At 40.6% G+C, this 18,712-nt stretch overlaps 1 protein-coding gene across 1 annotated transcript; it reads left to right on the top strand.

The window, feature by feature from the left end:
* Window positions 1-370: 370 nt before the first annotated feature.
* ppp1caa (protein phosphatase 1, catalytic subunit, alpha isozyme a) lies at window positions 371-15,144 on the top strand. Its single transcript, XM_017496252.3, has 7 exons — window positions 371-865; window positions 10,409-10,540; window positions 11,295-11,525; window positions 12,440-12,544; window positions 13,710-13,933; window positions 14,033-14,167; window positions 14,859-15,144. The coding sequence occupies exons 1-7, from the start codon at window positions 811-813 to the stop codon at window positions 14,970-14,972; spliced, it is 996 nt and encodes a 331-aa protein (XP_017351741.1). The 5' UTR covers window positions 371-810; the 3' UTR covers window positions 14,973-15,144.
* The last annotated feature ends 3,568 nt before the right edge of the window (window positions 15,145-18,712 follow it).

The following is an 18,712-nucleotide window of genomic DNA, read 5'->3' as shown; positions in this document are numbered from 1 at the left end:
GAAATAAAAATAAAAATGTCAAAATATAATATAAACATGAAATAAAACATCGGCAGGTTTTGGTAACGTTAAAGCATAACTGACATTTTTATGAACCAGTGAGTTAAAGATCCGAAGATTCGATTCATTGCAGCGTATTGAAATGAATAATAAATGAATCGAATCAGCTAGAAGATTCATTTTGCACTATTTCAGTCATACGTTGACGTCACATTTTCACAACCGGGGCGTTGCGTTGAACCAGAGGATTGACGTCGGAACAGACCAATGAGCTCACAGAACCTCGGTTCAAACGTGACCCACGGACCAATCCGCTGCCGGATAGAGTTGAACGAACGCGCAGTGTTCCCGCCCTCCTTTAGCAGCACGGTCCTCTTTTTTTTAGTGCTGGTCGAGGACCGAAGGAGAGAGGGACCGTTTAAAAAAAAAAAAAAAAAGGGTAAAGACGGTCAGAATAATTGAAAGAAAAGCAGAGAGGCGGTGGAGCCAGAGCTAGTATTTTTGTACTATATAAACCCTTTTTGGTTTAACACTTATAATACGGGTATTTAATAAGCTAACGCGGTGTAGCTAAGCTAAATGTAAGCAGCTAGCCAAGGAAAGCGAAGCTAGCGGCTAACCAAAAACGACGATATTTCGATAACGGTATCTTTCATTTTTCTTCTTATTCTTTTTTAACGAATTGCCCGGTTGTTTTTTTTTCTTGGGGCCTTATTGTTATTATTTTTATTATTATTTTTGGATCCTGACGGTTATTCGTGACTGAAATACCTGACGTGCTTGAATAAATCGAGAAAATATAAAAGTAAAATGGCGGAACCGGACAAATTAAATATCGACTCCATAATACAGCGTCTCCTGGAAGGTGAGCGAATTTGTCCACTTTTTTACGTCTGGTTTTGATGAAATGTTAAATATTTCACCTTTATAGCATGCAGTTTGACTACATGACGTGTTTTGGATCGGGATAAAGAGATTTAAATGATGGTTTTTGCGCTGAAAATCATGACATTGTGGTATCCTGTGTTGGTGAACGGAGCTCGAGACTGGCTGGTAAATTTCCTTCCTGATCGAAATGAAATGCTTTTAAATGTGATTTTTTTTTAAAGTTCTGTGTGTGGAATTACATTTTCCCGAAACGTAATAGTTATTATTCATTTAAAAGAAAGAAAAGGTAATAAGACACTATTTAAGTCGTGGATGTGGATCACAAGTCAGATGACGAATGTGCTGATGTGAACATGCAGTAATGCCCAGCTCAGCGTTAAAACTTCATTTCTTTCTTAAATTTGTACATTTTTGCATTTGGTGCCTGCTCGTTTTAATCTTCCTGGAACCCAAACCCATTTTAACCTGCTCTGAGTGAGAATAAATCTCTATTTTCCCCCGGGAAAAGGTTTAAATCTGCTAACAAATTCCCACCAGAGAGATGAGAAGAAAAAGATATTAATCAGATTTCTGTTTCTTTAAATTTTTTTTATTTAAAGTTTTGCACTGAATCCTAAATGCTTGCAAATGTAGCTAATAAATAAATAAATAAATAAAGCCTATAGCTACCGGTTTAATTAAAGTGATCACAATCGCTTTTTATATATTTATATATATATATATATATATATATATATATATATATATATATATATATATATATACACACACACACACACACACACACACACACACACATATATATATATATATATATATATATATATATATATATATATATATATATATACACACACATACATATATATATATATATATATATATATATATATATATATATATACACACACATACATATATATATATATATATATATATATACACACACACATACATATATATATATATAAAATATAGTGTGTGTGTAAAGTTTTTTTCTCAAAATAGCTAAATATTCATAAGTAATGTTAAAAATGCATAACGGAAATGAAGTGCGAATTATATTTTGTGGGCGGAGTCTGAAACAATAAATAAAACCCGGTCACGAACGGCCGTTTGCGTTCCTTGTAAGACTAAAAAAATGCACCGGACGATATGTAATAGCAATAACGATATAGATATAAATAACGTTCACCGTTACACGCGTCGGAACAGCGTATTATTGTTATCGGAGAAGCGCGTTTTTGGCGCTCTGAACCTGGAGGCGGAGTCTCAGACCAACAAATCACGTGCCTGGGCTTTTCAAACACGCTTCGGTTCCGTTGGTTTTTACTCACGAGCCCGTATCGGATGGGTTTATCAGCAGGACGATGTAGTGGTGGTACGTGTTGCACTAAAACTCCTGCAGGAGGATTGAGTTTCTAGCTGGACTCCTGATTTTTTGCGTCGTTAGATATTTAAGGACGTGTCGGTGAAAAAAGTCGTTATTCATAGACAGGTAATATGATCGATCATGTTTACGTGTCTGCTGTCATTATAACGTCTCCTTTAACATGCACGCGGGATCGCGGTCTTATTCTGTCTCCTCCTGAAATCACTTTCCCAGCTAGCGTGTGTAGTCGAGGTTTTCCAGTTTCGCGGTTCAGGAAGTGTTTGATATCTGATACGTTTCTGACGCGAGCACTACGGAGTGTTTTTTTCCCTGACGTGAGGCGTCACCTGCGTATAAATTCGCACATATCCTCGATTTACATGACATAAACACGGCAGGGCTGTAATTTTCTCCGAGGAGGACAGAGAAGAACAGCGGCACGGCCGATCCGGAGGGAAATAAAATCACAGGGGTGCTGCTGCAAAACAGGACGTTACTCCAGAGCCCCGCGCACATATTTAACGCTGTCCGAATAGGGCTAGTGTTTTCAGTCGTCTTTTTTTTATTTATTTTTTTAATTTTTTTTTTATTTTTTAATTTTAGTATTTGGTGAATTTCTTTCTTTGTTTCCTTAAAAAAAAAAGTATTAGTGCAGGATGGAAAATAGTTTGCGTGAAGACCTGCAGGTGAGATTCGGATTTTGGTCTGATTTCTCCCTGATTGTGTTTTAATTTGCAGAAACATCGGACAAAAGCATCTCAAACTCGCTGAGATTTATTTGTTTGTTCCCCCCCTATTCTGTTTACTACTTTATTTGGATATGGTTAAAACACTTTCTTTTTCTCATAACTCTCATAACTGAGACACTAGCACAAACGAGGGCGTGGCTATGCAAATTAGATGCTCGTGATTATATCTCGAGGTGTCTCTCATGCGTATGACGTAAATAATGGGCTCATGGGCGTGGCTCGTCGCAATCTGATTCATCTTTGGAGATCGAATCATCGCGTGTCAGCTTTATGATCCCGACCGGTTCTTGCATCATTCCTCGCAGGTTTGATGAATAAATAAATTTAAAATAATGCCAGCCAGAGCGCATGCTTCCTCCTTTCTGCATTATCAGTCGCTCTTTAGGGCTTTTTTTCTTCTTTCCTTCAAGCTGGAACAGGCTGATGGAGGGTTTTTTTTCGGTGTGATTTGATGATATCATTTTGCAGTTTCACTTTGACAGAAAGGATTTAAATGGAAAAAAAAAAAAAACATGGTGGGTTTAACAAGCGGGAACTCGTTACACTGGTCCGTGTTCTTTCCCTGAAATGAGAGATCCGTCGTGCGCAGAGAATATTGCGTGACCGAAATCTGCCGTGACGTGCGCAGTCGGATATCAGGACGGCAATCGTCAACACACGCCACTCACTCACCCGTGGATAGAAAACTAGAGTGATGCGGCTTTAAACGGCGAGCGAAAAGGACATTTAAAACCGCCGGGAAATCACGTGCGTGGTGATCGTACCTAGCGTTTATTTTGTACAGCGTGTAGCGCGCAAACCTTTTATACATCTTCTTACCGGCCAAATAATTGCCGTCTGCGATCAGATAATCCGACAGCGCAGTTTACTTTCCTCACTGTGACTCGTTTTTGGAGTAAATGTGAATTACTGATGTTTAGGGAAGAAAAACTACACCTGGAGACGTGATTGTTTTTATTCCTACGTCAACACGTCCTGAAGTGTTCTATTCCTTTTATACCGCAGCAGTTCCCTAACGATCGCAATCTATTGTTTATTAAGGAACGACACGTGGTGCTTTTTATCCGTTTACGATTGCACAACTTCGGTGTTCCCTCTCTTCTCTCTCTTTCTCTCTCTCTCTCTCTCTCTCTTGCTCTCTATATACAAAAAATAAAATGGGAATCAAATAACGCTGGACTGAGTTTGCGTTTCCCCAGACATCGCTTCGTCTTCGCTGTAACGTCGATATACCAACAACTTTAAATGGAAAGACGTTAGATGATGTCACGCGCTCATTAGCATTTCCTTACATCATCGCGTCATATTTGCATGGTGCCCCGTGTCCGGGTCATTTTCTCTAACGTCATCATAACTGGTCTAAATAAACACGGTGACTTCCATTACAGAGTTTGCTAATGGTGAGAAACTACAGGCCGAGCTAAACCAGGAGACAGAATCTCATTGGCTATGGAAGTTTTTATATTTCATTTCTGCCGATGTGATTCGCCGAAACGAGTCACGTGACGTGCTCGGCTAGCTTACGACGGAGACATCGATACAGTAAAAATAGAAATCCCATGCGAAAAGCATTTAAAAAAACCCAGACATAGGCAGCTATCTATAGGTTGAATAAGTAATGAAAGTACAGAAGATAAGTGTTAAATATATGCAATGGATGTGGATTTCTCCTCTATCTGGCCTCCTCATCATGTCTCTGTGTATACGTTAATATAATTCACACAAATAAGTCATATGTGCTTTTAATATATATATATATATATATATATATACACATATATTATATATATATACACACACGTACACACACACACATTATATATATATATATATGTATGTGTGTGTGTGTGTGTGTGTGTGTGTGTATATATACATATACACACACACACACAGCATTATGTATTTAAAAACAGCGTGACAATCAAGTTTTAATCATGTGCATTTTTACATTATTTTGAGATATTGTAAATGGGGGGAAACGAGATCCAGAATCTGAACTGTAATGTTAAAATGGAAATAAAGATTTTTAAAATTGAAATGTTTTGAATATCCAGATTTTCTGTAGTTAAATGTATGTAAATGAGCGCATATTTAACGAGCGTCTTATTTGCATGTCTTTTTTTTTTCAGAAAATAGTTGTGTGTGTGTGAGAGATGTATCGGTAAAGTTTCCTGATTAATATCTTCACATCTTCAAAATTTCTCACCTGTTCACCTGCAGTGTCTCGCCTTAACTACTTCAAACTATGAGTAGCTTTTAGCGTGAAGAGCTCCAGAGTCAAAGTGTATCCCCACGATGTCTTTAGTGTGTGTGTGTGGTGATTATGTCAGACGACGTTGCGGTTATAAAATCAGAATTTTAGCAGCGCGGCAGCTTGGACGCTAAAGCTGGTTAACGTGTCGTCTTAACGCACCGCACTTCAGTCACGATTTCATACTCGTTCAGAAAGATATGTAAATGAGAACAGCTTTATTGGGAATTATGAGCTTAGACAGAAGGAAAGAAGCGACCCGGACACGGGGCACCACGCAAATATGACGCGATGATGTAAGGAAATGCTAATGAGCGCGTGACATCATCTAACCTTTCCATTTAAAGTTGTTGGTATATCGACGTTACAGCGAAGACGAAGCGATGTCTGGGGAAACGCAAACTCAGTCCAGCGTTATTTGATTCCCATTTTATTTTTTGGGGTTTTGAAAGAAGAAAGCGAACATGTTTGACATGTCTTATATCGTACTTGACGAGAAAAGAGTCCTGGAATTTTATTAAGAAGCGTCCATACAAGCGTTGTGATTTTTTTTTTCTTCTGTTTTGATGGTAGTTTGTACAAGCAAAAAGTTTATATTGCGTATCATAGAAATGTCGTAATACGACCTTATGAAACAATCTAGTAAAAACAACTTTATTTATTAGAAAATCATTAACTCATCAACTCGGACCTTCCTTTCAGTAAGAGAAAGCTCTACGGCAAAAAAAAAAAAAGAATATTCAATGTAAATAACGTTCAGAAAACTGACTGGGTGTGTGGAATTTATCTTTACGGTTAAAGGAGTCCCTCGGTCCGAAAATGTTTGGGGACTCCTGCGTAAACCGTCGGAGTGAACGAATACGTGAGCGGCGATGGGGGTGGGGGTGGAAACGAAATGTCGAACTACGCAGAGAAAGAGCCGTGGCGCCAGAACAGCCACGATGAGTTCCAGCTTCCTGTCTTGTTATTATACGGCGTAAAGCACACACTTTGTGTCGTCTGCGTTGACGTTTTCCTCTTTTCTTTTTCCTCTAAGCCACGAACACCTCGAAACGTTCAGAGCGTCATTTCTCCAGATAAAACCTCGTTACTAACGATTACACGGCCGTGCTATGGAAGAGCTCGTCTGTACGAGCGAATCTCCGGATCTCGCAGATTAATGACCTGAATATAACGGTGTTCTATGGATACGATAAAACACGATGAACGTCCTTAACGCCTACAACAATAAATGACTTTAAAATGACAGAAAGGGGTTGAAAATATTATTTAAAAATAACAAGGTTATCTGTTAGCAGATTTTGAACAATGCGTGGAGTTGTAAAGGTTCATTAGTAAATTTATAGGGTTTATGACCGTTTTTAAATAAACGTTATCCTGAAATCCCAGGAAAGTGCATCATGATGTAATTTATTACGATATAGACGTGTATATCGAGTTTTATGACGTTTGCTTTCTGTGTGAAATGTTGACGCTGTGTGTTAAATCGGGGATCGGATCAGCGATGGGGCGTTTGCGTTCACACGGTGAGTACAGTACACGCACCCGAGCTTTACATGTCTAAGGATGAGCTGAAACCGAGAACTAATCGCAGGTAGGAACTATGGAAGCACACTCGGACGTTTGGATTCGTAGCGTCTTTACAGCGCCGTACCTAATTTGCATAGAATTGCGAACGTTTTGGTTGAAAAGCGGCTGAAAGCGCAGCCGCGTTTGGAAAATGAACGCCGCCGTGAACGCGGGGTTAATAACCCACTTCCTGTGCTGAAACGATTTTAAGTCAAACATTTACCTTCGGCAGTATTCCTAATTACGAAACAATTAAACCTGCCTGGTGAAGCGATGTCCTACGTTAACACCATCCAGATTTTTCTACAAGCGTTTCTGTTGAATGCGTGTCAGGGGCGTGGCTTAGCTAGGGAGATGTAGTGACTTTTGAGCGTACGGTGCTGTGGATTGAGCGCTTGTAAACGTATCAGTGAGCACAGTTCAGTTCTGCGAGCACTGAGCACACAGACACGCCCACTTCACCTCGCTCATTGGCCAAAAGTCGTATGTGATTTAGTATTTTTTGCATACGCACGACTACAGTTCGTAACTCCAGCGTGATCTGCTGACTACGGACGGTGTGTTTTTTTCTCCGTTTAAAGGACGTGATTATGATTTGACGCTTCTGAGTCACGACAAACACGGCGTTTGTGTTTAAAACGCACATCGCTGTCATCATTGCTGCGTGCGTGTGTGTGTAGTCTCTGTTTATAACAGGACTTTAAGGACAGTTTGCGCCAGCAGCGCAGAAATTAAACAAGTCCGATAACAGCCGTATTTATATCCCCTTATGTAATCTGACCCTTCTCCCCCACCCCCCTCTTCACTGAGCTGCTTCCTCTTCTCAAACATACACACACTCTGTTTTCAGGTTTGGAGGTATTTCCTCAGTCACACCTGATCAGATTTCAGATCTTTCGAAGAATATCAAGTCATTCAGGATGTGTGTGTGTGTGTGTGTGTGTGTGTGTGTGTGTGTTGAAATGGTGTTGATCGACCGACTGACTTTTGATGGCAAAGATATTTTCGTAAAAGTAATTTTAGAGATTTTAAAGCTTTAAAAAAAATAGTCAATAAAAGTTATACAAACATAAATACTATACAATTTACTAAACATTTTTTACTGTAAGTGAATTAATTCCTGGGTGTTCACTATAATCCCTTACATGCATAAATAATTTTATTTAAAAACACCCATACGCTTTAGGTGTTTATTACTTAAACTGGTTGTTGTTACTATTATTATTATGACTTATGACACTATTTATACACATGCTAAAGTATAAATATCCAGACTTCCTTTATTAAAAAGGGGGGGGGGGGTTATTGGAACAGGGAAGTGATTCTCTGAGATGGAAAGGTGGTTTAAGATGGGAGGAGGGAAGGGGACGGGGTTTATGCAAAGTGGGCGTGGCTCGGTGTTTAAAGTCGACGACTGGGGGTTTACGAGCTCGGGGTGTAATGGGGTGCTTGAACCCTGACTTCTAAAATAAACAGCATGGAATCAAACGACGCAACGGACAGGTAGAAAGTGCGGCCCGTGAAAACAAGTCGGCGCGCGGTTATGTAAGATTCTTATTTCCGACACGCCGAAAGCTCTTAATTGGATTCGGAGGCTGTCGTGAGAACATCCGTGCAGGTACCGCCTTTATAGCAGGGCGCGGCCGAACGCTCGAATCTGATTGGTCGGAAGGTGTGGAAGCGGCTCCGGCTGTGTGTGCGTATTTTCCCGTACGTGTTTCAGAACTGGGTATTTATGATATAGAAACACACACACGCGCGCGGTGTGTTCTATGTTCTAGCTTCCTGTAAGCCTCGGCTTGCGTAACGGCACAGAACTGAGTCACGTTACAGCTTCTATTCTCGCCTCGTGAGGATTTGTGTTTAAACCCCAAAGCGCTCGCTTCTGATTCACCACAGCTCACTGCGTATATCACAGGAGCATGAGTGGAGTGGGCAGCTGGCTGTGTTAACCTGTATCTGACCCACAAACACACACACACACACACACACACACACACACACACACACGTTTCTATTCTAGGGTTGTGATGTTTTTCCTGCGAAGGCATCAGACGCCCTTTTACCGCATCGCCCCAGATAAACCGCCTCGAAACCGAGCTGAAGATCTGTGTTGTGTTTGAACTGACATTGTGTTTGGACAGACTTCCTGCCTTTGCATCTGGTGTGTGTGTGTGTTTGCAAAGTAAATGCCGGACGTGTTTAGTCGCTCGGCCTTGTTTAAATGCGCTGTGGTGAATTATTGATTTGTGTAAAGAGCTCAGTTGTGTGTGATCAGGGAGAAGTGTGTGTGTGTGTGTGTGTGTGTGTAACGGACTTCATGCACATATTCAGATAAGCATAATTACCTGATCTTTTATTAAAGTGTCGTACTGCAGTTGTTTATTCAGAGGAAATGTTATTCTTTGGACTCTGATTGGTCAGGAGGTGTTGAGTAATTGTCAGGTTTATATTAGAATGATCTTGTAGGCCTGCGTGCGGCGACGGAGTTAAATTTATTAGAGCTTAAAGATACACGCCTCCTGTTTTCAGTTCTCATGGCCACGGCAGTGACGTCTGAATGAGCGTCAGGTGCGAGAGGAGAATCTGACCCTGATAGTTAGGTGTGTTACGCTTTGAAAATTTCATGGTATGATTGATAACCTAGTGGATATTTTTCACCACCGATCTGCAGCCTTTTATTTTTAACCTAATTGTAAATAAAATAAACATTGGTTGCAAAAATAAAGATACAGCATGTAAGGAATAAACATTTTCCGAGTTACTTTTCACCCTGGAGTTGGTTATTTTCCCATAACGGCTCGTCCCCGAGTGTGTTATTCCTCTTCCACGCCAACTTGCTAACAGTTCAAACTTTTCTTTTTTATTTATTTAAAAAAAAAAAAACAACTCGTGCTTTGTATCAGTTTACAGTTACGTCTAACGTTCTGTGAAACAAGAGTTCCTGTTCTCGCTTACGTTATAGCAGTCGTTCCCTCACCAGCCTGTCTGTCTGTCTGTCTGTCTGTCTGTCTGTCTGTCTGTCTGTCTGTCTGTCTGTCTGTCTGTCTGTCTGCCTGTCTGTCTGTCTGTCTGTCTCTTTTTAAAGTTAAGACAACTCTCTCACGTACGGACATCTTGGTTACAGCTTTACCTCTTATTGTTACAAAGCTCTGACACTGGAGACTCCTTCCATAAACGTGACAAAAGAACTGAGCTGAGAAAGAACGAGCCGTTGTTATGGAAACGATGATGTATTTGTATGATTTGGGAATTGAACAGCATTCGGGTGCGAGTGTGATTGTGTTTTGTATAAATTTATTCTTTCTAATTTATTTTTTAATTATTCCTCCTCTCTCCCCCTCTCTGCCTGTGTCTTTCTGTCTGTGTCTCTTTCTCTCCCTGCCTGTCTCTCTCTCTCTCCATCCCTTTCTCTCCCTGTCTGTCTGTCTCTGTCGGTGTCTTTCTCTCACTCCGTCTCTCTCTCTCCCTGTCTGTCTCTCTCTCCGTCTCTGTCGGTGTCTCTTTCTCTCCCTGTCTGTTTCTCTCCGTCTCTCTCTCTCTCTCTCTCTCTCTCTCTCTCTTGCTGTGTGTGTGCAGTTAAGGGCTCGCGGCCTGGCAAGAACGTCCAGCTGACTGAGAACGAGATCCGCGGCCTCTGCCTCAAATCCCGGGAAATCTTCCTCAGCCAGCCCATCCTGCTGGAGCTGGAGGCACCACTGAAGATCTGTGGTGAGTGAAACCGAGAGGTCTGGGTTTTATCAGCCGGGCCGGGCCGAGTAAACACACCGAGCTTTTACAGCACGCCCCGATTAGTGCATTACTCAGACAGTAATAAAGCCACAAATAAGCGGCGTGGCGTGTGCTCTCCGTCGCGTTAGTAACGCCACTGCCTGGTTATAAACACTCCACAGATCAGGACGTGGATAACGCCGCGCCGCCATTTGGCTCTGTGATGGAAAAAACACAGCTGTGTAATCTCCGTCGCCGTGTGCGTTACCGCCGTCTCGTATTACGCCATGGATCAGGAATCCGTTCGTAAGACGGCTTCGACTTTGTCTGTCTTTCTCCTTCTGTAGTCTCCATGATGCTCGTGCTCGCGCTCACGTTCTTAAATCACCGAATTCAATCTGTAGTCGAGTCTTTTCATGAGGAGTCACGGCTCCAGTCCTCACGTGCACAGACCAGTTTGAGGTGGAACGGGATGTTTCTATGGTAACAGTCAACGGGTTCATCCAGCGCTGTACGTTCACAAGTTGGACCGACAGCTTAGTCTACGCTCGTGTTACAATCTTCTTCTTTTTATTTATTTATTTTTTAACTCATCACCAAAATTTAGCCCCGCCCACCAATCTGCCCTATCATACGCCTATCATTTCCAACTTGGAAAAGTGAATCCCAACACATTCTTATAGTCCATGTCAGATCTTTAATCATCAGTAGAGTGGATTTTCTGAATCGGGGGTGTGTGTGTGTGTGTGTGTAGGTGATGTTCACGGTCAGTACTACGACCTGCTCCGGCTCTTCGAGTACGGCGGTTTCCCTCCTGAGAGCAACTACCTGTTCCTGGGCGACTACGTGGACCGAGGGAAGCAGTCTCTGGAGACCATCTGCCTCCTGCTGGCCTACAAGGTCAAATACCCCGAGAACTTCTTCCTGCTGAGGGGCAACCACGAGTGCGCCTCCATCAACCGCATCTATGGCTTCTACGACGAGTGTAAGAGACCGGCTTACACACCTTTTTACACACACAAACACGTTTAAATTATCGAACATACGCCGCAGTTTACTGTCTCAAAACGGCTTCAAATAAACGTGAAAAAAACAATAATGCGTTTTCTTTTCTTTTTTTTGTTTCCTGTTTTATTTCTTCTTATTTCTCTTCTTTCTTTCTTTGTCTTCATTTTTCCTTTTTTTTCTGTTCGTTTCAATAAAATTTTTTCCTCTTCTTTCCTTCCTTCGTATTTTTTTTATTTTTCTCTGTCTTCGGCCTTTCTTTTACCGTGTTTGTCTTCCTCCCTTTCCTTCCCTCCTTTTTTCACGTTTTGTTTTTCTATCCGTTGTAATTAAATTTTTCTTTTTCTTTCTGTATCCTTTTCCCCTTTTCTTTCCTTCTTTCCTGGCTCTTTTATGTTTTTCCTTGTCTTTTGTCTCTCTTTTCCCTTTTTTCTTTATATTTGTCTTCCTTCCTGTTTTTTCTGCTTTTTTTTTTCTTTTCTCTCTTCATTTTTTCCTTCTTTCTATGTTCTCTTGATCTCTCCTTTCTGTGTTTTCCGTTTTCCTTTTAATCTTTTATTAAACCAAATGCAGGTGAAATTTATTAGATGAAACAAACTAGTTTTTAATTTTTTAAACACCGTTTCCTCGGACACACGACGGTCACCTCTCTCCCGAGTTTTCCGGAGTCTGTCGGTCGGAACGTTGGTATGACGTTTTTCCCGTATGACGTGACTGCAGTAAACGTGTCCTGTAATTACACACACTGAGTTTAATCATGATTTAAGTTCCAGAATAATATCAAAATCAACAAAGCAGCACGATAGAGGATGACTTATTTCCTAATCCTACACTGTGTGTGTGTGTGCGTGCGTGTGTGTGTGCGCGCGCGCGTGCGTGTGTGTGTTTCCTCAGGTAAGAGACGGTATAACATCAAACTGTGGAAGACGTTCACAGACTGCTTCAACTGCTTACCCGTTGCCGCCATTGTAGACGAGAAGATCTTCTGTTGCCATGGAGGTGAGCTCTCGATGACTCGCGCTCACACTCTCGGTGACTTGCTCTCGCACTCTCTCTCTCTCTCTCTCTCTCTCTCTCTCTCTCTCTCTCTCTCTCTCTCTCTCTCTCTGTGTCTCGACTCGTCTCGTCTCAGCAGTAACCGCTCGGCTTATTTTAGCGTCTTCATAACGCCTCCGCGATGAAATTTCCTCATCGCAGCTCTTTTCTCCGACTTTATTATTAACGTTCAGCACCGTATACATAGCGCCTGACTCGGAAAATTACCCACAATCCCCAGCATTTCCAGCACCGAGCGTGGCTCGGCTCCACTTCGCACTCTGGTATGGCGAGAGCCGAGCCTGGACGCGTGGGTGGAGCTAAAATAGTGACGAGCACGGATTGGTCACCCATTCGCACAGAATCGTGCTGATTAACAGATTAACATCGTGTTCACTGGTCCGAGTAAAAAAAAAAAAATTTGACATTTACTTTTAAAATAACGTTTTAATGAACAAAATGAATTCTGTAAATAAAATTTATCAAAGAATTTTTATAATAGCTACAAATTTTACAAAATTTGAAAGATGATTGTTGTTGTTTAGTGTAATTATTATAATCATTATAATTATTATTAAAATCAGTCTTCTATTTATGGCTAATCCCAAATTCCTTCCTTTTCACTATATCCGCGCCCTACGTAGTGTGTAACTTATTGAAGTTATTTATTTGGATATTTATTGACATGTTGAAACAGATCAAATTTTTATATGGCTATTGTGATGAATTATGGAACAGCACTTTATCTGGGGTTAGCTTTATTTACTCACTTATTTAATTATTTATTTTTAGATAATCACGTTTTCTGGAAGCAGCTGATTTGATTGCAGACATTTTCTAATGTTTTGAAAATATAAAAAGATTGTAGAATGTCTTTAAATAATTTAGACATTAAAGACTATTAACTTTTTTTTTTAGGCATTAAATAAATGTCATCAAACGAATTCGATTTTAAAAGATTTAGTTTTCCCAACAATTTATTACCCTAGTGTGTGTCTCGCCTTTGTGTTGTCACGACCTAGGATTAAAGTATCGACACCCCTGGTTGTGTTTGGGCATGTGGCCAACAGTTAAATATTTTGTAGTGTGTTTGAGACGTGTGCCGTGTCCCTCACCTCCACCCCCCTAGGTCTCTCTCCAGACCTGCAGTCTATGGAGCAGGTTCGGCGTGTGATGCGTCCCACGGACGTGCCGGATCAGGGCCTGCTGTGTGATCTGCTGTGGGCCGACCCGGATAAAGACGTGCTGGGGTGGGGAGAGAACGACCGCGGAGTCTCCTTCACCTTCGGCGCAGACGTGGTGGCCAAATTCCTGCACAAACACGACATGGACCTCATATGCAGGGCGCATCAGGTGTGAGATTCGGTGCACGCTACTCTTCTTTCTCAGTGTTCAGTCTTTTCCTCATTTCCTTGTTTTTCATTATTAAATCCCCCTCTCCGTGCGGTGCAGGTGGTGGAGGACGGTTACGAGTTCTTCGCCAAGAGGCAGTTGGTCACGCTGTTCTCCGCGCCGAACTACTGCGGAGAGTTCGACAACGCCGGGGCCATGATGAGTGTGGACGAGACACTCATGTGCTCCTTCCAGGTCAGGAGAAAAACACACACACACACACATCTTTCCTAATCTTTCTGCCCTTGTGCATGTTCTGGAGTAAAAATAAACACAGATAAAACCCTGATTAATGAGTTCAGTGTGAGAGCGTTTGGTTGTAGCTCTGAGGCTGATCAAGTGATTCAGAGTCGTTATGATGGAATACAATTCAGTCGCTTCAGTTTAGTGTGAACACAGAAAGAGGGAGGGAGGGGGAAAAATGGACGGGGAGAGAGAGAGGGAGGGAGATAGAGAGACCGGGGGGGCATGGAGAGAGAGATGGATAAAGAGTCTGAGAGGGAGGGGGAGAAACGAAACCAGGACAGAGAGAAAGATGGATAGATAGACTGAGAGGGAGGGACAAAGAGAGAGACGGGGGAACATGGATAGATCGAGAGAGACAGGAAGAGAGACACCAAGGGACAGATGTGCGGAGAGAGAGAGAGAGAGAGAGACAGATACATACACATACAGGTAGAAAGAGAGACAGACATGTGGAATATGTTAGAAGAGGACACTGTACACTGCTGATGCAATTAAATATCTGTGATGGTGATGAGTGAGAGACAGATTTTCATTTCTCTCTGTTTATGATTAGCATCACTCACTTTTCTCTCTCTTCTCATTTCTCTCTCTCTCTCTCTCTCTCTCTCTCTGTCTCTGTCTCTGTCTGTCTCTGGGTCAGATCCTGAAACCGGCCGATAAGAAGCTGTACTCGTACGGAGGAGGAGGTGTGGGCTCAGGGCGTCCGGTCACTCCACCTCGCAACTCAGCCAAGGGGGGGAAAGCCAAGAAATAGCACTCGCTACGCTGGACCCCCCTTCCTCTCTCTCTCTCTCTCTCTCTCTCTGTCCATCCACCCTATACCCTCTCCAACCTTAAAAAATACCCCTGTCTTTACCTACCTCCCTGCTGCTTCCCTCTCTTTCTCTCTCTCTCGCTCTCTCTATCTCTCTCTCTCTCTCTCTCTCTCTCAAAAAACACATACAGAGTACCCAGGGTTCTCCTCCTTCCTCTCTCTCGCTCTCTTTTTAAAAAAATTTCTTTTTGTTTCTCATTGACGCAGTGCGAGTGTTTGTGAGTAAGCGTGACGTTTTTTGTTCCACTTTTGTCTTTCCTTCTCTCTGGAGAGACTTTTCCAGGCCCTGGCCTCGTACTGTTTTTTTTTTTTTTTTTTCTTCTCCTTTTCTTTTCCAACGCTGATCACATCGCTGCTGTCGCTGCACTTCCTGTTTCAGAGCCAGTCTGATTATAAACTGTAATACACACACACACACACACACACACACACACACACAAAGCCCCCTACTCTGGGAGAATAGCTGATGATGATTAATATTATGACGTGCAGGGAGCCGGCGATGCGGATGTGCAGCGTGAGAGGACGACAACTCGCCACAGGTGCAGAATTTCCATTTAGATTTCAGACGCATTCGAGAAACAATCATGTTCACTTTTTTTCTTTTTTTAAAAAAAAAAACTTTCTATTTTTTTTCCTCTTTCCTTATTTCTGTTATTTGGTTATTTGTAGAATCATGAAGAAAAGCTTTGAACGCTTATTTTCACGCTTATTTTGTGTTCTTTGTTCTTTTTTTGTAGTCTCTTTTTTGAGAATCAATTATCAATAAAGAGAACTGTTTATTTAAAAAAAAAAAAAAAAAAAATCCACTCTGGTGTGTAATGTTTTCCACAAAAAAGAAATACTTAATAAATCACCTGTACAGGTAAATGCAGCTAGTTTGGAATGTTAATGCTGTGGATCTAGCTTAGGAGTTTCTACTTACCTTGATAATTATAAAGTTGTAAATTAAGCAGTTAGTTAAAATGTTTTTATTAATAAATCTATTTTATCATTGTTACCTGTGAGAAGTGAGTTTGCAGACCACACCGCCCCCTGCCGTCTGCTGTGGTTTCATTTAAAAGCCTCTTAAAACGACTGAATGGGAATTCCAGCTCTTTCATTGAATCACTTCAATTGAGTCGACTCAGCAGTGAGAGTCGACTCTTCCAAGGCTCCTAAACGGCTCCCTTGACTGTGCGTTTTCAATAAACCGGAAATAGTTTACGATATTTACGACACCGGTGATTGATCTGCTCTTAGACATACACAGGCGCCGCTTGGGCCCGTTGCTGTGATAGGTCCACATGTCCACCATATTGATCCGGTAAAGACTGCGTATAAACAAATACAAGTAAACGGGGGAGCTGTGGTTTTTCTGCATAAAAAGCACAATTTACATTTCTCAAACGATTTCAATGGTTTATGATTTATGTGGAGTTCAAAAAAGTTCTGTCTCCAGTTACATGCAATCTTGATATTTAGACTTGGAAAATTATTCCTTGTCATCAGGAATTGTGAAAACTCTCACTTGTTAAGCGTAGACTTGGCTTATTTTTCTTGGTTAATAAATGCTGAGATTTCTCTAAAGTAATATAATGTAATGTCCATGAAATGTGCATAAAGCTTTCTTCATTGTGGAAACAGATTTTCTGTCTTCAACCCCATCTTTAGTTTTTCTTCTGCTCCAGGTCAGAATTCTGTTAACAAAACTCATTAATTTTTAAACAGTGAAGAAAAAATATCTCAATAGTGCATGTTTAAGTAATAATTGACCATCGATGTACGAAAATGGAACAAAATCATCGAATACAAACCAAAAAATGAGACACGGGCATCAGTCTGCTTTCTATATTTTATTAGCAATAAAAGTATACAGATTTATTCCAAAACGGACCGATACAAAGATAAGATAATTATAAGAATGTATGGATCCAGTAAAACATTTACAGTTACAGCAGTAAAAACATTTATGATTAGCGATAACGAGCCACGATTTGATGACTGTTCGGAGATGAAAGGGGGAACTGAAGATAGGTGGTTTATCTCCATCTCTGATGCTGACAGTCTGACCTGTCAAAGTCCCCCGGCTTGAAGGGACTCGCCTGTGGAAACACCTTCCCTTCTTACAGCTCCGTCCCACTGCCTCAACTGTCTCTATGAGAAAAGTTAACTAGCCAACTAACTACAGTAAGATTCACAATATATCAGTCTCTCAGCCCAATCCAGGAGCTGCTCATAAAAGTCGGTTTGCAGAAAAACGTCGTGAAATGAACATTTCAATTATGGGCGATTTAGTTTGTAATATAAACTATAATATAAGCCGGGACTTATTACTCACTTCCACAAACGTGAAGAATACTTTTTCAGCATCTTTCCTTCCTTTTATCTGTCTGTTCTGTAAAGCTGTGTTTCAGGAGAGAAAATGAAGTCCGGAGTAACCGCGCTGCGTCCCGCTGATTTTAATAATTAAACGCCGGGTAATAAAACGCATCGATGTATTAATGTGAGATGCTCAGATAACTGGCTGAGTATCGACTGTCAGTGGTTTCCCTCAGGAGTGTGTGTGTGTGTGTGTGAGAGAGAGATGTTTACTTCTTTAATCGCAACATCACTGTCAGGAGGATTTCTGTTTAGTTATCTCCGATTAATGATTCCTCACACGCTGCTCTTAGTTATGAATTATTACAAATATTCTTTCCAGCATTTCACTTTAATCTCTCATCATGTCCAGGAAAAGGCTGTTATTTTGATGACTCATCCTGTACTAGTCTTGAGCTCGTCCAATTAAATGCCCCAAAGAATGTGTATGCTCCGCCCCTGAGGGCGTGTCTTGTGTTGTACTGGGGGGAAAACCCAGGAGAAACACAATAGAATGGTCATCGACCTTACCTACAAACCTGACGTCACAATAAAATGGCGGCACACACAAACCCACAGTCAACGTTCTACAGATTTTCCCTTTGCACCGTCTTTCTATTTGACAGGATCCGTAAGTTTTGTAAATTTAGATTTGTAACTATTTTTAGCTATTTTTTTTTTGTTATAGCTCCGTATACATCCCAATACACCTTCATATAGTCTAGAAGTAGGATAAATAATGATAAAGATTAGGTGACGTCTTATAAGAAGCGCATTTAATGTTTTTTTTTTGTCTTCCATTTTTAAAAAGTGATTGTCATATATACTTACTAAATGAATTTGCATAGTCAAATGTATATGGATAGCAGTGTTGTATATTGTTTATAAAATGAGATCTTGTTCAGAAACTTAGAAAAAAAAAACTTTTATATAAAAAAAAATCTATAGAGAAAAATGTACAGTACCACACGGCCAAGTATACAAAACAAGAAATTAGCATATGAATTATAATAATGATTATAAATATTTTGTTATATTGTTTATTATAATTCATATGGTTAATAATTACAATGATACAACAATAATTAGTATTATATTACTTTGTTCATAACAAATAATTATTGTAGATTGTTATATAATAGAAATTCTGATCAAGAAGCGTACAGTAAAATCAATATTTTCTATTGATATATTTTTATAACAGTATTTAGGCTGTATGTTGTGGTTAAAAAGATTATTTTTAATTGATATTATATTATATTTTCTGTGACGCTTGAAATGCAACGCCTCGCCTGAGCTCTCTGTGTAAATGTTCTCTAAAATAGCCTTCAGAAATGTTT

This window comes from Ictalurus punctatus, chromosome 2 (genome assembly GCF_001660625.3).
Source record: "Ictalurus punctatus breed USDA103 chromosome 2, Coco_2.0, whole genome shotgun sequence".
Lineage (NCBI taxonomy): Eukaryota > Metazoa > Chordata > Actinopteri > Siluriformes > Ictaluridae > Ictalurus > Ictalurus punctatus.
Note: the sequence above shows the minus strand (reverse complement) of the source record. Positions and strands in the feature narration are given on the sequence as shown.

Bases quoted from the DNA above. Each gene is read 5' to 3' on its own strand.
- ppp1caa (XM_017496252.3), top strand. From the start codon at position 811: ATGGCGGAACCGGACAAATTAAATATCGACTCCATAATACAGCGTCTC. The intron at 10,541-11,294 runs GTGAGTGAAACC...GTGTGTGTGTAG, and splicing joins GGCACCACTGAAGATCTGTG to GTGATGTTCACGGTCAGTAC. The intron at 12,545-13,709 runs GTGAGCTCTCGA...CCACCCCCCTAG, and splicing joins GATCTTCTGTTGCCATGGAG to GTCTCTCTCCAGACCTGCAG.